Genomic DNA, 20,771 nt, shown 5'->3' on the forward strand with positions numbered 1-20,771 from the left:
ATGAGTGAAATATGAAAGCAGAAAGTTTTATTCATCACCATGACTATATTGTGTGAAGGCTGCAAAAGCATCTGACATCTAAAATAACAGGCCTCACGTTGGTACAGTTTTGTTTGAGTGTGGTTGACAACACTGCATGGCCCATGACTGCATTTTTACTCCCACAATTCATCAGAATGAGCTTCAGTCTGTGAGCTGTGACAACTTTGCATTACATTGTTGAATGCCGGTTTCAATATTTCCATCCGCAGCCAGATGAAGTGGATACAGTAGATTTATTTCTCCACATCCCCTCAATTGCACTCTCGTCGCACCTGGAGCTTCAAAACTAACCAAGATTTTCAATATCCATTCCATTTCCATCTTTCCATCACATCCTCAGACACGCAATATAATATGAAAGGTACAACATCCGCCTTCGCCTCATGAGAGTTATTTTTGTACACTTGATTCTGTCATTTTTGTGCAGCACTCAGAGCAGTGTTTTATTCGTTTTGGTGTTAGAGATCGGGATGAAATTAAAATCCATTTTTGGGGGGATTAAACAGCAAAAAAGTCACACGTGCAACCAAAAGCCTCTCTGTCCTTAATCACCTCCTATTAGAACCAAAATAGTTTTGCGTCTTGATTCTTGACAATAATCAGCAGTCGCATACATGCGGCAACATCATGCATATTTATGTTTGTAATGAATGAAAATGTCCTGATTCTACCTGCAACAAACATACAGCAGCTGACAGTAACAAAAAGAAATGAAGTCATTTTCCTCCCAATGGAGGATGAATATGTATGAGCCGATTAGTTTTTTGTGGTCCACGAATTGACAGTGAAATCAATGTAAAATATTCATGCAAACTCAAGGACAGAAGAGGCAAAGACAATGTAAAAGTGGTTTAAAAGAAGGCAGGAAAAACACACTGTATCACCATAATGTGAGTGTTCAGTCGGGAGGCGTAGTGAAGGACAGTCATATACATCATTCAAGAGCGAAAGTAATTCATCTTCTGTGTGAGATATTACACATATCATTGTCCCTCTCTGCTCTCTTTGTTATCAAAACCGCAATCTCATCTTTGACCATATTTTTTCCATTTGGTCCCTGTTTACAGTCCCTCATGTATACCAAGGACACACCAGTTGTCCCTGTACGTGGCTGCAGTTCAGCTTGAAAAGGTTGGCCTGCGGGCTATTCTGACCACATTGTACGTGTTCAGTCCTGGTGCATCAAACCCAGGGGACAATCCGCGCTTGTCAAACGTGTAGAAGTTAAATAATTGGCCATCTTGGGCTTCCAGGGACACTGAGGCCGTGCCAACTTGCAAAATACAAGGGTACTCTTTTACAAAAACTACTCTGAATACCCGCTCGACCAGGTAGTTGAGCTTTATTGTCCTGTACTTCTCTGGGATGAGCTCTTCTATCTGAGGCCCAAACTGTTGCATGATCAGAACGCCATCTGGCCCGACTTTTATCTCGTAGAAGGTGATGTTGCCGTACGTGAAAAAGCCGACGTAAGGTTCTGGGTTTGGCGGAGAAGAAAGGACCTTCCTGGCTTCCCTGAAGGCTTTCTCTATGGCTGGTATGATGTGGTTGTAGGCCTTAGTGACCAAGTCCTGGTTCTGAGACCGGCTGCCAGCCATTAGCACCACCAGACCGAGCTTCAGTTTGGGCACCAGGGAGAAGGTGGCGGAGTAGCCGTCCAGATCTCCGTCTTTACGCACCATCTCGTAGCCCTTCAGCTCATTCACCTCCCATGGCGTCCCAGTACGGTTGGCAAAGTAGTCCTTATCGCACCTGAAGAGCGGCGTCAGCATGATCTTCAACGAGTCTGGCTCCAGCATCTTGCGGTGATAAGCGCCCAGCAGAACCATGGCGAGCTTGGCCAAGTCTGCTGCCGTCGAGAACATCTGACCCGAAGGCCGGTACCAGCCCAGATCGTAGAGCGGGGCCGGCTTTCCGTTGGAGTAAACACCCACAGCCATCTGGCTCTGGAGCCCCGGGGTGATGTCGAAGCCGGTGTCCTCCATCCCCAGCCGGTCTAGGATGTTGTCTGTGATCCACCGCTGGTAGTCGACAGCGACCACTCGCTCTGCCATCACATGAGCTAGCAGCGAGAAGGCGAGGTTGCTGTAGTGACATCTGGAAGATAGCAAGTGAGAGAGATCGAGACGGTCTCAAAAATACGACATATACTTTATGGCTGCTTATGTGTCTCAAGTCCATAAATGTTTATATTTACTGTATGTGCATCTGTCTTCAGCTTTTTTTTTTGGACGACATATCGTTTTTCTTCACAGATATATTGTCAGTAGAGGAATTTTATTATTGCCTAACCCAACTTGTTGTAACAAATGACAAAAGCCCTCCCTGATCCAATTCATGCATTTCCATACGATGCAAATGACTTTCCAAGTTTGCACAATAAAAACGTACATATTGAAATGCTGAATTTAAGGCGGCATAACAAATCTTACTTGGTGCCCGGGTCTGCGACAAGGACATCATCTTGCAGCAGATTGATTGCAGATTGAGTTTTTCCTTTCCAAAGCAGACTCGTGGCTCGCAGTCTCCTGGGTAGACCTGGATCCACCCAAAGTATTACAGTGTTAAATAAAAAAACTTAAAGTAGTAAATAAAAACAGCAAATATAGCAAGAGATTTTTTTTGTATGCATAAGTAATTTCCTTTCCTTCTTCGTCCTGCTTGAAGATATTTCTCTTCATGTTCGATATCAGTCCGGTGGTTACTCTGAGAGTACTTTACTGGTACGAGACACATTCAGTTCTGATCATTATGTCCACACTTGATACCTCAGGGAAAGACGAGACACGAAGCATATTGAAATATTTATGATTCGCTTTGCCTCCGGCATTTCTCTCATCCTTTATTTGAATTTATTACACCGACTGAGGTTTTACAAATTAAAACGCTCCTCCAGACAAACAAGTGCCTGTTTATGCAAGACAAAACAAACTCTTTTGCTGTGTCAGTATATTGATGTAACTCCAGCTCAGATACTAAATCTTTCATTTCACTGCTGCAGGTAGGCAATGAACATCTGAATACAATGATTCATTTTTCATCTTTTTTTGTTGTTGTAAGTTACAGTGCATCAGTGGCTGTTCATATCAGTTACTTCTCATGACAGGGAAAACCTTACAGATATTAGAAGGACATTTTTGAACTATAATTTTTGAACCAGCACAGCGTTATTTTCTAAGAAATTAATAAAATTGCCCTTACATACAGAATGATTGTTAAATTAAGGAAATTTTATTAAAAAAAATCAGATTTAAGAAATTTCAACTCTTTCTCGTGAGCTCGATAAAAACTAAAATCATGATCATTTTAAACTTTATTTTAGTATTATTCTTATTTAATAAAAATATTATTTATTTATTTTTTGCATCATGACCCAAACTGGGTGAGGAAAGGCTGCAGGACAATGAAGACTTGGAAATGTTTTGTTCCATTTTGTACAGATTGAACTGTACTTTCTATGGAACAACTTTGACAAATCACTAAAATGAATTGGAATAGTAGTTATAAAAAATTTGATTGAAAATTCTCATTATATGGTGACATCTTTAAATGTTTTTTTTTTTGGTCCACCAAAACAGTCTAAAACCTTGAGATACTGAAATCAGATGTTAGATATCAGATGTCTGGCATTTGTCCATTAATATATGACTTAAGCTATTATTGAAATAGCTGCAGATTCATTTCCTGTCAGTCGGATCATCAATTAATTGATTGACTGACTTATTTAACTCTAAATTAAATAAAAAGAAATAACTTTAATTGTTATTCCTCAGAAATAAGCCTGGATGTTTAAGTGCTGCATCGATCATATACTATATATATATGTATATGTATATGTGTGTATGTATATATATATATATATATATATATATATATGTATACCAGAAACCCCTTCTTCACACTCTTTTATTTCAGTGTTTTTTAACTCTAGCCTTTAGTTTCAATAGGTCAGCTCCTGTGGGTTTAGGCCATGTGTCCATATCCAGCAGCAGAAATACAATAAAAGTCGTAAGTAAGATACCTGAGAGCTGGCTGGCCATCCTCCGCAGGGTGACTGAGGAGGAGCGGATCTGAACCTCCCCGCTGTCTAGAAATATCAGGCCATCTGTCACATATTTCAGCTCCGAGTCGCGCGTCTTCCCCAGAGGGTTTTTGATTGTAAAGTTCTCCACGTATTTCTCCAGAGGGTCATCCAGGGAGCCGATCTTCCCGTCCTCCCACAGCTTGTACAGCATCAGCGTGGGGAAGATTTTGGACAGGCTTGCAATTCTAAAAGATAACAGAGCAGGTATCTTCATGTTGCAGTACTGATGCACAGTCTTTGTTTAATGCAAACTCTTCTTGCGTCTCGCCTCCCAGCTTTGTTTATCTTTCTGCTTTCAATAAATTCCCCATTAACATTTGCCTTGTGGCTGTCAGTGACTTTTAATAGACTTGTCTCGCTGAATAGACATAAAAAAACAATTATGTATGCCGAGTCAGATTAAAATAAATGAATTGTCAGTGTGGTCTTTAAAGAATGTATCTGGAAGCAACATGTAACATTTAACACACCTTAAAGGAATAGTTTAAAGTTTGGGGAAATATGCTTACTTACTTTCTTGCTGACAGTTACCATTCTCATGTCTTATAAAATATTTTTTAGTGTTTGTCAAAGTGGGTGTTTTCCACGTATGTGATTTTCTATCAGTCAAATCCAAAGCAATGGGTGCTTACGTTGAAAGCACGTAGATGTAACCAGTTGTGTCCGCTCCTACTGAGCAGAATTGGCTGCTGCGAATGGAATGATTATTTGTGGAAAAATTAATTGATTAGCACGTCCGCACTTTCAATAGCGGCTGTGAAAGGAAATGTGTCAGAGCACTTATAGTACATCTGAGAGAACTCAATACATTTTTGTATGGCCTCGCTGGCTTTAAATGTCACGTCTTCTAAGAGTTAAATGTTGAATGTTCGCTACAGTGCACAAAGGAGCCTCTTAAGTGGTATTTTCAATTGGCTGAAGACGGCAAATTATGGTATATAACCTAACTGACAGTTGGTACTTTTATAACATAAGGAACAATTTAATGACGACATAATTGAGCATTTGTATTTGAAAGGTTCTGTACGTATATATGTAGCTTTCAGAAAATCCTTGTCATTAGTTTGAGGCCATCAGGTAAGGTGCAGTCAGCATTGTCTGTGGCTGCGAGCGAGCACCTGCATCGACCACAACAGTGACTAACACGAGACTGACTACAACAGGCATCATGTTATAGAAAATAAATTTCAATCATATTTGGAATAACATTAGTGTCTGTGTGACGCAGCTCAGCATGATGACACCAGCCCTCCGTTCCTGCAGAGCCCCCCTTCCTGTTATAGGCAACCTATAAAGTTGGGGACGGTCTCAGTTTTTAAGTCACGTTCACCCATTGGCAATAAAAAAACAACTAATACACGTAAAAACTTACATACAGAACCTTTACATTTGATTTAATGGGGCTGCTCAATTATACCAAATACTATAATTCCACCGATTTCACACCTACTAACACTCAGTGTGTGAGCATGACTCTGTTTCTTCTGTGGCTCAGAAGAAGCTTTCTAAAATCTGAGAAAATAACCCCCAATCATGTCATCATGGTTTTCTTGCATTAGGTTTGAAGACTTGCAATTTTTAACAGAAAGCCTGCTTCACAAACTTGAGAAGTGGAGTTTAATTTTTGGGGATATTTATCAGTCAGCTGAAAGATGTTGCATCACGGAAATTGCAGGACTAAAAGGCACCTGCTGCATCAATTTGGACCAATTCGACTTTCACAAAGCCCACAGCTTGCAATACTTAATCTTTAAAGTACCCCTTTAAGTCACTTGAGGAGGGAAAAAACCTGCGAGTGTGTGGATTGCCATGAAATGTGGTGCACACTTTGATTTTGTGTGAGCAGCTTACAAATCTCCTTTTATGTCTATTGATTGCACTGTGCCTGTGTTAAACTGTATGAACTGATTCTGATTTGTTTTTATTTTTATTTTTAGAGGGGTAAGTGCAGGCTTTATCAGCTGAGGATTTATTTTTCTTTGTTTTGGATATAAATTTCAATCCTCTAAGACCTGTTGAAGCTCACTTCTTTTGTTGATCAAAGAATTCATTATTTTATATCCTGAAAGGTCCAAGTGTGTAAGATTTAGGGGGGATTTATATCGGCAGAAAATAGAATATAATTTCTTTAGTATATAATCACCTGAAAATACGAGTGGTTGTGTTAATGTTACCTTAGGCTGAGCAGTTTATATCTACACAGGGAGCACATACATGCACAGGTAATACAATACACAATCCTACCAATGGCTTCTGACTGTTACACTAGTCTACAGGTGCATCAATGTGAATTTAGATAAAGCAGGATATATATTTTTTACAAAAAAATAATAGAAAATCAGAATTGCAAGTGTTTTATGGTAAAGGAAAAGCATTAAACACATTTGTTAGACCTCATCGATACACACTTTGCATTTTGTTGAAAAACACTGAATGTAAACATATCTTTTTCGTTTATATGAAAACTCCACAGTGCAGCTTAAAATTCAGTTTTATTGATCTGTTCTTAAAACAAATAGCTTTTACAGCCGGTTGCAGCTCGTTCTATGCAGGTCAATACTTGAGACTTTGCATTGCTACATTGCTTTTTGTTTCCAGGCTAAAGCTATGAAATGAAAGACCGTTTCAGCCTAACGATTTCCCCACACACCATGCAGCCCCTCAGCCTATCAGAGAACCCTACATACTGATAGATAATCAATGTTGAATTAAAAGAAAAAACAGCTACTGCTCTTTCCTCAAGGATAGCTTCTCAACTGAATATTTTAATCTTTTAGGGAGGGCAAAAAATATCCCTTACAGTGATCTATCGCCAAATAATTTCAGCTTTGTGCTTCACTTGATTACGTTAATTTTTCCCCACAGTCTAAAGACAGACTGGTTCATTTGGACACCATTAAACACTGTGTCCTGGCTGCTACAAATACACCTTGAAATATATTTATTTTTATTCTTTTTCCCTTGGAAGTTCTTCTTCTTTTTTTTTAAAATGTCCCTTTCCTCATCCTGCACTGTAACACACTCTGAGCTGTTACTTCACCCTTTTTAAAGTAACCATGAGACATGCAGGGGTAACATGATCACCATCATGCTGCAACATCAATTAGACATCAGCGTGGAGCTGCTGTTCAGATGTGCACTGTGGCTGGAGAATATTTATATCCAGAGCTTATGTGCCCATTTCAATGAATTAAAATGATGTAATATAGCTCATCCTATAATGAAGACACATTGCCTCCTCTGCAGCACAGAAAGCAGTGTGTTTAATGTTTCAGACAGAATCATTGAAAGAAAAACTGCAATTACTGCCTCATGGTTGAATGCCTCTGCAAATCACTCAACTTGCACTTACAGTCTACATCCATGTCTGTGAAAACGTGGATGTGTCATACACATGTTCCCCCTCGGCAGCACAGAAAATTTAAACAATCAGCAAATTTTCGAAATGGACACCCAAGATTTGTCACCAGTTTAGTATACAATCAAATGTCTACCCTTCTTTTTCTGAGTTACAATGCTCAATAATGACTAAAAGAGTGTGTCTGCAGAACATTATGAGACCATTGTGAGGTTGACCTTTGACCTATTAAATATGTAATGTCATTGCTTTATCATTTTATCCTATTTGGGGGAGCAGGCGGGGGCTCAGGGGGTATATGCACAGTCTTGGCTATTGCCCCTGTGATTAAAGAAAAATTACATATGTAATTTAATAAGAATTGTTGATGTCAACAAAATGTACCAACACAGGTCCAGCAGATGAACCAATTTAACCTATTTAACCTAAAAGGTTAATGATGATATAGGTTTCATCAACAGGGTAGCCCAATAGGTTGAGCGGTGTATCTGTGACATTTATGCTGTTGGTTTCAGTGCACTACTCACCTGTAAATTGTGTACTCATTGGGAGGTCCTGAGAGAGGGTCACTGGCGTTCCTTTTTCCAAAATTGCCGGTCCACAAAACAGTGTCATTTAAGATAACGATGGCAGACAGAGAGGGGAGGCTGATGGGGTTGATACTCTGCCGAAGCAAAAGGTCTACCTGGAAGAGACAGAGCGGGAAGAAAATACCAAGAGACATCAGAGCTTCTTGCTGGGAAAGTAAAATCTGCAGATTAAATGAAAAAAAAGATCATTCTTCAAAACTAATGGAAAAAAGGTTTAATTTTTCTTCAAGTTGCTCACAAGGCAGAAATTAGAAAAAGACAGCCTTTTTACGGTAATGATTAACAAACTCGTTTTCATTCCCAGTTTGGCTTTAGGTGTTTGGTCACAGAGATGAAAGAAGCTTATTTCAGGACATGCAAAGTGGAATTTATGTGCTCACGTTAAATTAATGAGTCACATGTTGATGCTGAGGTTCATCTTTTCCTTCACTTCACTAATATGCACCCACGACTATTAATACTAGAGATTCTATTATGGGTATCAAGGTACATATATTTCATTGTATGTCAACTGGTCATCAACACTGCTGCTCCCCGCTCAGACAGACCCTTCGTTATTCATCCACTCTATCTGTAATCTCCTTCTGTCGACCCCGACAGCATTTGGTGTGAAGGATTACCGAGGCCGGCCTGTAAATTTCTTCGGACTTGAGTGGGCATGACAGAAAAACAACCTCAGTTTTAAATCAGTGCATGATGAACCTCTCAGCTCACCTTCTCCAGCGCCTCTTTCAGACTGGGGATAGGATGCTCCAACTGCAGAGGCTCGGGGAAGCGAGGACACATCATCTCTGATTTGGAGTTGCCTCCCATCCCATCATCTGGGCGGTGGGTGGTAAATGAAAAAAGAGAACGTGGAACGAAAGAGAAAAGGAAGCACAGGAGGGACAGGCGATTGTAATTCCCACTTGATATTTTATGGAATAATGTATGGGTGGCACAAAGGCCAGCATAATGCAGTATAATTGAGTAGCATGGGGCTTTATTAATTCTGTACGCTTCCTGATGAACCCCGTTGATCTAATAGAATAATTTGATAGGATATATACCATATACCTGCTGATCTAAAGAAATGCTGCCTGGTCCCACTGAGAACTCTTTATGAACAAAATTATATTTCAGTATGCCTCTGTAGCTTAAGGCCGACAATGGTTTCATTCTGAAGGACTGCTATACATGAAAAATTAGGTTACTGAAATATAAAAAGATGTATCAGTGCACATGGAAAATATGACTCAGAGCCTGTGGAGCTTTGCTTTTCCCATTAATAACTTCACCTTATGTTACTTTACTTATATGCAAGCATATACAGATTATAAACTTGGACTGTGTTTTGAAAGTATTTTGGCTCTGAATAAAAAAAGACCTGATGAGGCGCTTTAATGAGGTGTCAACATATTAAATTTATGTTTTAAAGCACCACTGGATGACATATTCTGTGGCTGTGTCTGACATTTATATCGGGTTTGAAGGGACTACAATGAAATATTTCACCACCATTTATTTCACACATCAATCATGAATGTTGTTGAATGTTGCTCTTTTGACTTTTTGAATTAGAATTTGTACTGTCTTAGAAATTACAAGACAATTACCTGACAAGCAAACTAATTTTATTTCCTTTTTTCTCCATGTTTCAAAACAGTTTCCTCCAGGTTCAAAGGTTTAAATACTGATTTCAGCACAAGAAAAGTGATCCAGGTTTCAAAGGGTTAACTGTCACTGCCGTCTGAGATCTTGAACTTTTTATGATACTTCAAATTACACACACTCCCAGAACAATCTGGTCTCACCCTCAGGGAGTCAAAACACTGCTTTGGTATTATTATGGTCCGTGTCTACAGGGGTGTTTTTTAGAGGCGACGGTTCACGCTGTTTCCCGGTGTTGAACGCTTGTTGGACCTCCCGCTGAGTATGTGAGGTCTGCTCCCACATTTCACACTGAACAAACATGTTGCTCATTTGGTAACTTTCTCTCAAGGCTATTAAATGAAGGCTGGGACACACTCTCTGACATAATGGGAGCCATTGGATATGATATGAGCACAAACTGGAGCTGTGATGTTGGAGGGTCACAGCAGACGACCCTCGGAATAACGTGATGCTGCTCTTTATGTGAACTCGGCCTGACAGACCTTTTTGGGTTTATTTGAAAGGATGGCTGCTGACATACATAAGAATGTTTTTATGTAAAACAAGTTTTTTTGTTGAGGTCATTTCAATAATTGCAGAATTTAAATTCTCACTCATGTTTTTATTTTTCGTATATTAAATACATTTTGTCCCAAGACTGACTGTCTATGATAGTGTGTCACCCATAAAGCCTGAGGCAGGCCAGATTTTATTGCCCATGTGTTGTACCCCAATTACATGATAAAGCAACTTCTACTCTTTTGAACGTCCTCCTTTTTCTTATATTACAATTCTTTTTCACCAAAATGGACATTCAAAGGAAATGAGAAGGAGACGCACCGTTTTTCAAACATAACATAACACTACCAGAATGCACTGCATGGCTGCTTACAAGAATAATGAATGGTAAGCATGGAAATGATGGATCCTGTGGACTCGTACCTTTATAGTGATGCTGGCGGCACCGTTTAGTGTTTATAAGAGATGCACTGGGCTTTCCACAAACTCCAATATAAAGACATCTGTGTCATTATTAAATGTTAAGAGCAACAGATGTAGTTTAAGAGCATGAGGATCGCTCCGGGTTGTCGGGAGGGTGTTTGTGCCAATCCCAGCTGGGTGTTTTGTGGCAACACACTGCTGCCTTTCTAGCTGCATTTGTGCCTCTTAGAGTCACATTTTTTACAGCAACATCTGCAATCTTTCCCTAAACATAACCAAGTACTTTTGTTGCCTAAATCTAACCACTGACCCCATCTTATCACTGCATTTGTGCCACTCAAAGACGTTTTTTTTGGTGATATCTGCATTCTTTTCCAAACCATAACCAAACAGTTTTGTTGCCTAACCCCAAACCCCCCACCTCTTATTACCCCCAACCCCTTAAGCCTCAAGATACAACACAATAGGCTGCCGACTGGCATCATTTTAGTAACCCCAGGGCTTCTGCCTAAGTGGCAAAATATGACATACTAATGTTTTAGTGAGCTAACGCTTTATCTCATAATTACAAGATAAAACTTGTACAATTAAGTAAACGTTTTATCTCTCAGTTCCGAGATTTATATCTCCCTAATTATGAGAAAATAATCTATTGATTATCAGCGTCGCAGTAATTGACGTTGTGCTAGCTGTGGCAGTCAGATAAGATAAGACGAAACATCCAGAGTTTTAGCTGCAAGCTACTGGCTATGATTTAATGTTGGACATAGTGATATGAGACAGAAGCTGTAGTTCAAGGTTCAAGGTTGAAGACTATTTAAGAGTGTTTTTGCATTTACCGAAAAAGAAGAAATGATGACCTGTGGTCTGATAGTAAAATAGAAATTCATTTTAAATGATTTTTTTTGCTTTAAAGTCACAAGAAAGATAAAATCTTCAGGCATTCAATTCACAAAAAGGTCACAGCTCATTATTTGCTTTTTTTTCATTTAAGTTAACTTAATCGAAATATGTGGCCTGAAAAGGTTTGAAAAAATTATAATGCAGCCCCTCAAAAGTCCATTAATGTAAAAAAGATAATGCTTGCTTAAGTTTAGACATTCTTCACAATATTTCACACATTTTCTTTCTGCAGAGAAAACACCTCACACAATATGCTCCACCACCTGTTACAGAACAGCGTTTGTTCTCACCTGGTAGAAGTTTTGGCAGCTGGTATTGCCAGAGGAAGCATCCTGTCATCACCAGGGACAAAACGAGGAAGAACACCAAACCCAGCTGGGTCCATTTCACCTTCATCTTACTGGTTTTAGTGAGTCCTTCGAACTTAACGGTTGCAGCCGGAGCAGGAGCCGCTGCAGCAGGAGTTGGCTTGAATGCAGAGAGACAAAAACACAACAACACACAGGGTTAGCACAAAGTCAGTAAAACTGTTGAGTTATAAACTTGAAAAACGTTCCCATACTTGTGAATTCTCCAAACAAATTTTCTCTACGTTATCTGCGCTTTCTGGTTGTTATAAAATTCCTAAATATCCCCCACCTTCTTCCCGACACAAGTGATCCCTGTAGCACTTAACGGTACTCACCACCTGATGCTTCACAGGCCGGAGCAGGAAGGATCACCAGTGACACGGAAATCTTATCACACGATCAACATCCTAAACATCTACTCAGAGTTCGATCTACTATGTGAGCGAATCCTGCACCCTAAAGGCAGTCGATGGTGTCCCGTGAAGGTTTTCCTGAGCAGGAGAAAGGCACCGACATGGACTCCCATCTTTGATTTCTCACTGACTGTGTTGTAATCCTGGGCCATCGGCGCTCCCGTCCCTCACAATTCAATTTCCTCTGCTGCAGCCACAGGCTGTTGACATCATAATCCCCAGATTTACTCCACCAAAGCGGCCAGGGGAAGTCTTAATCCCTAATCCCCATGAATCAATTCACTTCAGTCCAGCCTTCGCCTTGTGGAGCCCGCCACCGAGCTGACAAAGATGGCACCCACTCAGCCAGCACGAGTCGAGATAGGGGTGAGACGGTGCGCCTTTTAGACAGAGCCTGAGCTGAAAAGGACAATCACTTGGATGCAGCAAATTTGGATCAGCAGGGTGAGGTTATGACAGGCAATTTGGGATGTTGCAGGGAATTTGGAGAACGGCTTTGGATAAGATGACCTGCCGTCAAAAACTTTTTCACTCACTGCCAGCTAACATACACACTGCACAGAAATACAAGAGTCCAAGAGAGTCCAAGAGTGTGCATGGATTTTAAAGTTGGAAACACAATCATAGCAAGAATATATAACCCTGTCAAACCTGGTTTGACATTGGTTGTCTTGTGCTGCGTTCAGGCGCCTTTCACTAGCATTTTATTCTTTTGAACCAGAGTGAAGTGTTTTGATTTCTTCCAAAAACATGGGAAAAAAGGTAACCTGGCAAAACAATATACCTGCACATCGCCAGGAATTAGCAAAAGGTGACAAAAAAATTCTGCAAAAATTTGCAAAAAAACCCCCCCAAAAAAAACACTGAGAGAAAAGAGTGTTATTATCAATAAACTAGGGGGAAATGGCCAGAAAACTACATATACAATTATCATAACTTTGTATTTGAAATTATTTACAGATTTTTTTCTTTTAAATGTTAAGCACTTTGTTCAGGTTATTTATTTGTTTATTTTTTTTAAATTAATTAATTAATCAATTTATTATTTTTTTTTTAACCTTTTTTCTTTTCTTTTGTTGTTTCAGATGGTTTCTTTGTAACCTTTTTGCAAATTTCTTGCTAATTTTCCCTCTCCCTGTTTTTGAAAAAAATCAAGCCAAATTGCTCAAATTTTAAAGGGTTAATTTAGCTCACTGGCAATAAATATACACAAATGACTCGCTTTACAGAATAATAAGTTGAATAAAGTCTTGTATGAATCTTGCAAAAAAAGAGGAGCTGATGGAACATAAAAACTGGGTCATGTGTCAACATGTCATATGTAAATTGTGGAAGAATTACCATAAATTTAATCTAATCTGTTTTTGGTATTCAAGAGCAGCACCTGAGGTTGCTCAGCATGGCCGTCTTATCTTCTTATCTGATTCTGGGTGGTGAGTGATCTGAAGATGTATACCATGAGATGACAGAGATTTGCTGTGTTCACACAAATGTATTCATCTTTCTAATATCTGTGGTTGATCATTGCAAGCTATATTTTAATAAAAATTGTTTAAAGATTTTTTTGAAGTATTCTGCTTAGAATAATAAATTGTGTCTGATGTGGTGATTTTGTCACAAAAAATGGATAATTTAGTAAAAAAATAAAATAAATAATATATATGTGTGTGTGTGTGTGTGTGTTGAGCTTGAGGGACAAACTTGGAGACTTCAAAAAAAACCTAGGGTGGTTTTCTGGGAAAAGAGCCAACAATAGAGTACTCTTTTGTCACTCATATAAGTACTGGCTCCACCGTTTATGCATTTGTAAATCAAGATTATTTTATGGTTGCTGCTTTCTTAGTCCTGCTCTTTCACCTAAATTGCATCATTTTTATTGAAAATGCTATTTAAGAACATTTTTTTTTCTTTTTTAATAAATGTATTTGTACTACTATTTAATGTTTGTAATATTTTGTACTTTTCTGGCTTACTCCCTTGCTTAGTATTGTTATATATTTCACTTTTTTTTCTCAGGCAGTCATGGTAAAGATAGTAAGGCTCAAATGTGAAGGAGTGGGTGGGACGGAAGTGTGGGGGTTTAGCAGGGGAGTGGAGAGGTATGTGGGAGGTGAAGAGGTGGGGAGGGCTGATCAGGTATTTATGTGATCACATGTTTGTTTATTCAGCCCTGGGTTTGTTATGGCATAAAAACAATAAAGACAATTTAAAACAATAATAATAATAATAATAATAAATATTCTACATCTACTCCCCCATCTAATCCAGAATCTATGAATATGCAAATGTTTGTTTGAAAAGTTTAACTGCTGGTTGTAAGATTACTTAATTGAAAAGTCCATGAATGATAGCTAACGGCTCCAAGATTCCTCATCACAGTTGCATAAGTTGAAAACTGGACCCCAACCTGGCTTACAAACTAATTATGAGGTCACAAAATCCTGTTTGTACATGCACGCGTTAAACACAGATTTAAGTTGAGCACAGATAAACTGTAAAGGCCTTTAACATTGAGTGTGTTGGATTTAGTGGCATCTAGCAGCATAGGGTGGGAAAGTGGGAACAACACAGTCTGTAAATAGTTGGCTATTTTGCAATTATTTCTGATATATCTAAACATTTGTTTTAAATTTTGATAATCATCTGATAAGGTGCCTGTAAGAAAATATGTGAAAAAAATACAGTGCTATTGTTTTGTACTCATGGTTTGCTGTTTCTTGTTGCTTCGCATGGCTTTTGAAAAACCCAAAAGAACAAATAACAACAGGCTAACGTAATTGGTAATCATGATTTTAAACTGGCCCATATTAACAATTGTGTTGAATTTGAGCCATCACTTGAACGTGTAGAATAATTACACTGTGACCAGTTTAATAAAGTGCTGATGTATGGCGGCCTTTCGAGGCTTAATAAATGAAAAGATACCAGTGCAGATCTTCTGACAGATACAGATGCCCATCCCACCTTATCACATAAAATGCATTGATGGATGGAGTAACTGTTACCAGTAATGAATCTGAGTGCAGAGTGATAAACCGAGTCCAGTGAGGTGAGAGTTGAGGCAGAAGCATTTCTATAGATAACATCACCATAATCCAGGACTGATAACAAGACTGCCTAAATGATTTGTTTCCTACAAAACAAGAGGGAATTTGTTTCTGTTTAAGTATCCAATTATTTATTTTAAGTTACTTGGAAGGATGTCAATATGAAATTTAAATGTATGTTTCTGATCTAACCAGATGCCCAGGTATTTGTATTCTGAAACCTTTTCATACTGTGTCCTGTTAAAGTGGTGATGTGCAAACCATCATCTGCAATATTTCTGACACAGAATCATGTGTTTGGTCTTGTCGGCACTGACAACTAATTTCAGATTGAAAAGTGAATGTTGTATTTTGTTAAAGGTTTGCTCGAGGATTTCAGTGGCTAAATGTGCAGTGTTAGCAGTGCAATCCAGAACTGTATCATCTGCATAAGGATGGGTGTTACAATTTGTTATAGAGGATGTAATGTTAATAATATATATAGTAAACAGGACAAGACCCAGAATTATAAATAAAATAAATAAACTTAAAATGTGTGACTTTAATAAATTCCACCAATCTGATTAACATCATCAGGTCAAAGTACAAGGGTCAGGTCAACTCATGGAGCAGCTAACGTTAGATTTAGAGAGAAACTTGCTGTAGTGGGAGCTAATCAATTGCTCAGAAGCTGACCAGGATGAGAAAGACCAGAAATTTGCCAGGACAGTTTTGGAGCTTCTTTTTAGGCCACATTTTAATGAAAACAGCCCCACTGAAGACGGAAAAGTCTTGCTTTGCTTTTTTTAATATATCACCGTTCATATGATAACATTGTGAGAACAATCCTTACGTACACAAATCCGCAAAAACAACCAAAACACTGTAGTATGCACGCCAGGCCAGTAGTTGGCGGTGTAACTTGTAACTAGAGTCTGCACATTGTCAGTTTACACAGTGACAGAAGGGATTGCATTTTCAGAAGATTACACTTTGGGTTTTAAAAGTTTGTGTTTTCAGGGCCCCAAAACACTGTTGCTGTGTAAATGAAAGGCCAAACCGCAACAAAACTGTACCATTTCATGCAAGAACTGTTGCCATGAAAACGGCACCTTAGATCCCATAAAATATCTTGGACATGAGAGACTGGCAGACAAGCAGATGGCAGACAAGCAGATGTAGCAGTATGATTTGTCCAGGGGACGTGGGTGACTTCACTCAACAGAGAAATAAACGTCCGCCACGATTCAAAAGGAGATATTAGACATTTTGGCACATGCAGTCAAGAGACAAACTGTGTCTGACGGAACCGCCAATGTCAGTACATCTGAGCATCTTTTTCCTGTAGCTCCTCAACCCAATAGTGAGGACAAATGTTGTATTTCTGCAAACCGTAGATATGTAAGATTTAAAACAATACATTTAAAAAATGCTATGGTTAAGGTTTGGTTATGTTTAGGCACAAAATGGTAATGGGAAGGACAGGATCATGTTTTCACAATAACGACTGGAGATATCTCAGTTGAAAACACTGTGGTGCCGCGGTCTGCAGCTGGCAGCCTTCTCGTCTAAACGCAAACACATACATTGTCATGAGTGCACATCTATACTGCGTGGCACCCCTCAGTTAAAATATAATGCCACAGCAAGTCTAGCAGTGACATTGCTGACAGCAACCAACCGAAACTTCTGTCATGTGCTAAGCATGTAGAACGACGATAGTCTACTGTAGAAACTGTAGAAGCGGACCCGCTCTGTATGTGGATATAAAGAGCTCATTCTAAGGTAACAAAAAACAACAATTCTTATTTTCAGTTGATTATGAACTAACGAAGACAAATGAATACTATATTCAATTTCTGTTAATATATCCCCCTGAAGCCTACACACTGGACCTCTGAGTGAAGAAACTGCAAGCAAAACACGTTTCTGAGTGTAGGGGACATTTAAATAACTTGCGTGCAGCTCCTGAAAGATGAGATTTTTTATCTTGTGCACACACACACACACACAAAAAGTAATCTTTAAGGGCTTTGGGATCACCGCAAAAAAGCCTGGTGGAAGTTGGCTATCTTATCTATAAATGTTTTTTTAAGTGAATTTCCAGAAAATGCACAATCCAAACATCTCCAACTAAAATTTTAGATTATATTTCACCTTATAGAACATTTGATCCATCTCCTTCCACCTTATATGAATAAAACACACTCTTGGCAATAAATAGAATTTCTATCCTTCATCGGGTACATCCAGATCATTCCTTCTCTCGGCTTAATCATGAGATATTAATGGTTTGTCCGAAGCTCAGTAATGTACTTTGATGATTATAGGTATCATGATGTGATGTGGCAAAATGAAGTGTGAAAGCAAGCTGCGGCTGATCCTGGTTGCGTAACCTGTGAGAGCTGGAGAGCACAGCAGCTGGCCCATTTCACCAGAGTCAGGACACGCACACAAGCACGCACGCACGCACGCACGCATGCGCGCACACACACACACACAAACACACACACACACACACACACACACAAAACTCCATTATCATCATCACAGTGGTTTAATGTGTTTTTGCGGGTTCAGTTCCTGCACGTGTTTGTGTGTCTGAGTGTGTTTGTATGTGTGAGTTTGCACGTTTGTGTGTGTGTGAGATGGCTGCTTTTACCTGGGCTTGAACTCCATCCATTGATGTCTCCCTGAGGACTTTACTCCCCGCCTTGCCCATGACTTTGCTGCACCAGCTGTTACCTAAAAAAAGAAGAAGTTAAAACTTCTGCACGTTATTTGCTTTCCTTTCTTCGTGGCGGAAAAAATGACAACCGTGTATTACGTCATGCTGCTCTCTGCACAGAGTGTCCACGTGGAATTAAAGCAGGAGGAGGTGACATTTTCTCATTGCTGCAGCAGTTTATACTGCTCTGATATGTAGTACGGCCACATGATAGTGAGAGACATGTTGTGTGACCCATTGTGAAAAGTCATTTTCTGTTGCCAAAAGCAGTAAGAGAATCTCTCTGCATGTATGATGGCTCTTTGAGTCTATATGGAGGAAAAAAGGAAGCGTCAACAGGGAAAATATGTGCCAACATGACCACTAACAACTGCAGCAAGAGCCCAACAGCAACCCAGTGCTGCAATCTTAAGGGCAGTGATTGACAGCCAAACACTGGAATGGTAGGAGGTGTCAATGGTGGAGACAAAGACCTGCTACATGTGGAGGGAGGCATCACACTTTTAGGGATGGGGATCCTTATTCCTTTTGGATGTTGATAACTTTATTGAGACTCTTTGATATCACTATCGATATTTTTATATTATTTGGTGGAAAGACGAAACAAGACTTTCTGATATTTGTAGGTTTTCTACCTTTTTGAGAAAAAGTTAATGCCACAGCCTATTTTCTCTGGTTATTTAGCACCAATATCAAAAGCATTAGCATCTTTCTACTGCATAAATAGCCCATTTTTGTTAAAGGACCATCATTCTAGCAGTGAAGAACTTCTTTAAGCAGAAACAAGACCCGCACAAGGAAATGTTAGAAGGCAGATGCACCTTGGTGTAACTGTTGTGTGCTCTTTGTTTTAAGATGACACTGAGTGCTCTAATGGACACAGGCAGTTCCACAAATGTCGGACAATTTTGTTGCATTGCACATTTCACACCATCTGAGAGACTATGTGTGTGGCTGGAAACAGCTGTGAGGCAGGGCTTCCTCCTCCACACTTGTCCCCGAGGCCGGGGTTTGCCTGAAACGAACTAGTTTCTGAAAAATGTTTGTCTGTTTGCCACTTTCAAGGACAAAAGTGTTTATGTCTGCAAGAATGGCCACACTCCGAGGCTCTGAGGCTCCGAGGCTCCGAGGTGAGGTGGAAAGCCTGCTTTCACAGCATGTGGTGATGAACTGTGCAAATAGAGAAAACAATGCACACGTTCAGACTGGTCTGCTGTAGTAGAGTGTGTGTCTGTTCTCCCAGTTGTTTACTCTAATCCCATTTGTTTACTTAATTACACAATAAAAAACAAGCATTGCAGTTTTCCCCAGATTTCAGCTTTTTCCAATGACTATACAAGCATTTGCAATATTTTAGCACAATTTATTTCTTCTTTCCTCTAAAAAGCCCAGTTGTCCCTGTAGTCTTATGTGTTCCTCAGTATTTATGTTCAAGCACCAGCAGTGGGAACCAGTAAGTATTTTATTGGTACCTGATTCACATGACAAAATTACACTGTAAATAGTGTAATTATAGGACAAATACAGGGAAGAGCTTGTTAGTGAAACAAGCTTAGAGGATATTAAAGGGACAGTTCACCTCAGAATCAAAAAAAAAAATTTTTTAATCTGACCAGTGAAAAGACAGGTAGCATTATCTGGCATAAATATGCATCTAACCGGTATAAAGTGAGATGCCACCCTGAATGGTCATAAACAGACGCAGGAGGATACCTGGCATGTCATTTAGACATGTACGGCACTGACCAAGTGACGATATTTGATGATTTGGGAAGAGAATATGTAGTTCAGTAGAAAGAAAATAGTTTCTACATGAAACTGCTCATAAAAAGGTCTGTGGATTATCTTTAGTAACTAGGGCATGTTTTCTGAAAAGAGACACTGCTGTTAAGTTTCAAATGGACTTTTTGGGGCTTTGAGCACCGCAAGCCAATTGCCATTTAAATCCATTATATTGGAGAGAAGGCAAATATCTCTATGGCCAATATGTCTAACACTAAACAGCACTAAAAGCAAGAGCAAGAATACATTTTGTGCTATATATTTTTGATTTTGAAGTGAATTGTTCCTTAGATTATACTGTCAAAGCAGGTTAAACTGTTGGTATTGTCAGACTTGATTATGTTTCTTTACAAGGACAAAATGAAGGAAGTTTTCAGCCTACTTCCATTCACACAACACATTTTCTTGAACTGAAAAACCACAGCAATGAAAGAGTATTTTTTAAAAATGTGTCCTTGCTGCCTTTTAGTCAACTGAACTATTGGACAGCTTGTTCAGAGTTTACACACTAGTTGCAATACAAAATATGAAACAAATTTAAACAATTAATTCGGTCGACAGTCACACGTCATATGCTTTGATATAAGTGTGAAAGAATCTCAGGGTCTTTTGTCATCCCACACACAATCTTTCTTTTTCTTTAAAGATTTCTTTAGATTTCTTTATCAAAGCTACACAGAGACAAAACCCACATGCTGTCTCACATAAACTCAAAGAGTATTTAATTGTAACGTTCGGCATGGTTACCACTGTCTTCATTGATATCAGACTCATATGACTCATCTTATTATGACTCACAAGTCTCAATCATAACATTTTCTCCAAACTAGAGAAAGAAAGGCTGAATGTCCTTGGAAGTTTGTTTCTTTAGCAACTTATATTGATGAGTTCAGTGAACGCTAACCACGATTTATTCAACTC

General features: G+C 39.1%; 1 protein-coding gene across 3 annotated transcripts in view; it reads right to left on the minus strand.

Annotated features, from left to right (window-relative positions):
- Positions 1 to 72: 72 nt before the first annotated feature.
- The window catches only part of lactbl1b (lactamase, beta-like 1b), a 45,148-nt gene continuing 24,449 nt past the window's right edge, over positions 73 to 20,771 (minus strand). For 2 of the 3 annotated variants that reach the window (XM_088069259.1, XM_042511536.2), the window contains 7 exons: positions 18,003 to 18,085; positions 11,842 to 12,019; positions 8,789 to 8,895; positions 8,012 to 8,169; positions 4,064 to 4,311; positions 2,475 to 2,580; positions 73 to 2,139 (listed from right to left, as the gene is read on the minus strand). In XM_088069259.1, the coding sequence (XP_087925385.1) occupies positions 1,161 to 2,139; positions 2,475 to 2,580; positions 4,064 to 4,311; positions 8,012 to 8,169; positions 8,789 to 8,895; positions 11,842 to 12,019; positions 18,003 to 18,062 (1,836 nt within the window). In that variant the 5' untranslated portion in view covers positions 18,063 to 18,085 and the 3' untranslated portion in view covers positions 73 to 1,160. Of the gene's footprint in view, positions 2,140 to 2,474; positions 2,581 to 4,063; positions 4,312 to 8,011; positions 8,170 to 8,788; positions 8,896 to 11,841; positions 12,020 to 12,236; positions 14,125 to 18,002; positions 18,086 to 20,771 lie in introns of those variants that run through there. The other variant, XM_088069261.1, reaches the window with a different exon arrangement.

This window comes from Plectropomus leopardus, chromosome 2, assembly GCF_026936395.1.
Source record: "Plectropomus leopardus strain MGB_pleo_1.0 chromosome 2, ASM2693639v1, whole genome shotgun sequence".
Taxonomy (NCBI): Eukaryota; Metazoa; Chordata; class Actinopteri; order Perciformes; family Serranidae; genus Plectropomus; species Plectropomus leopardus.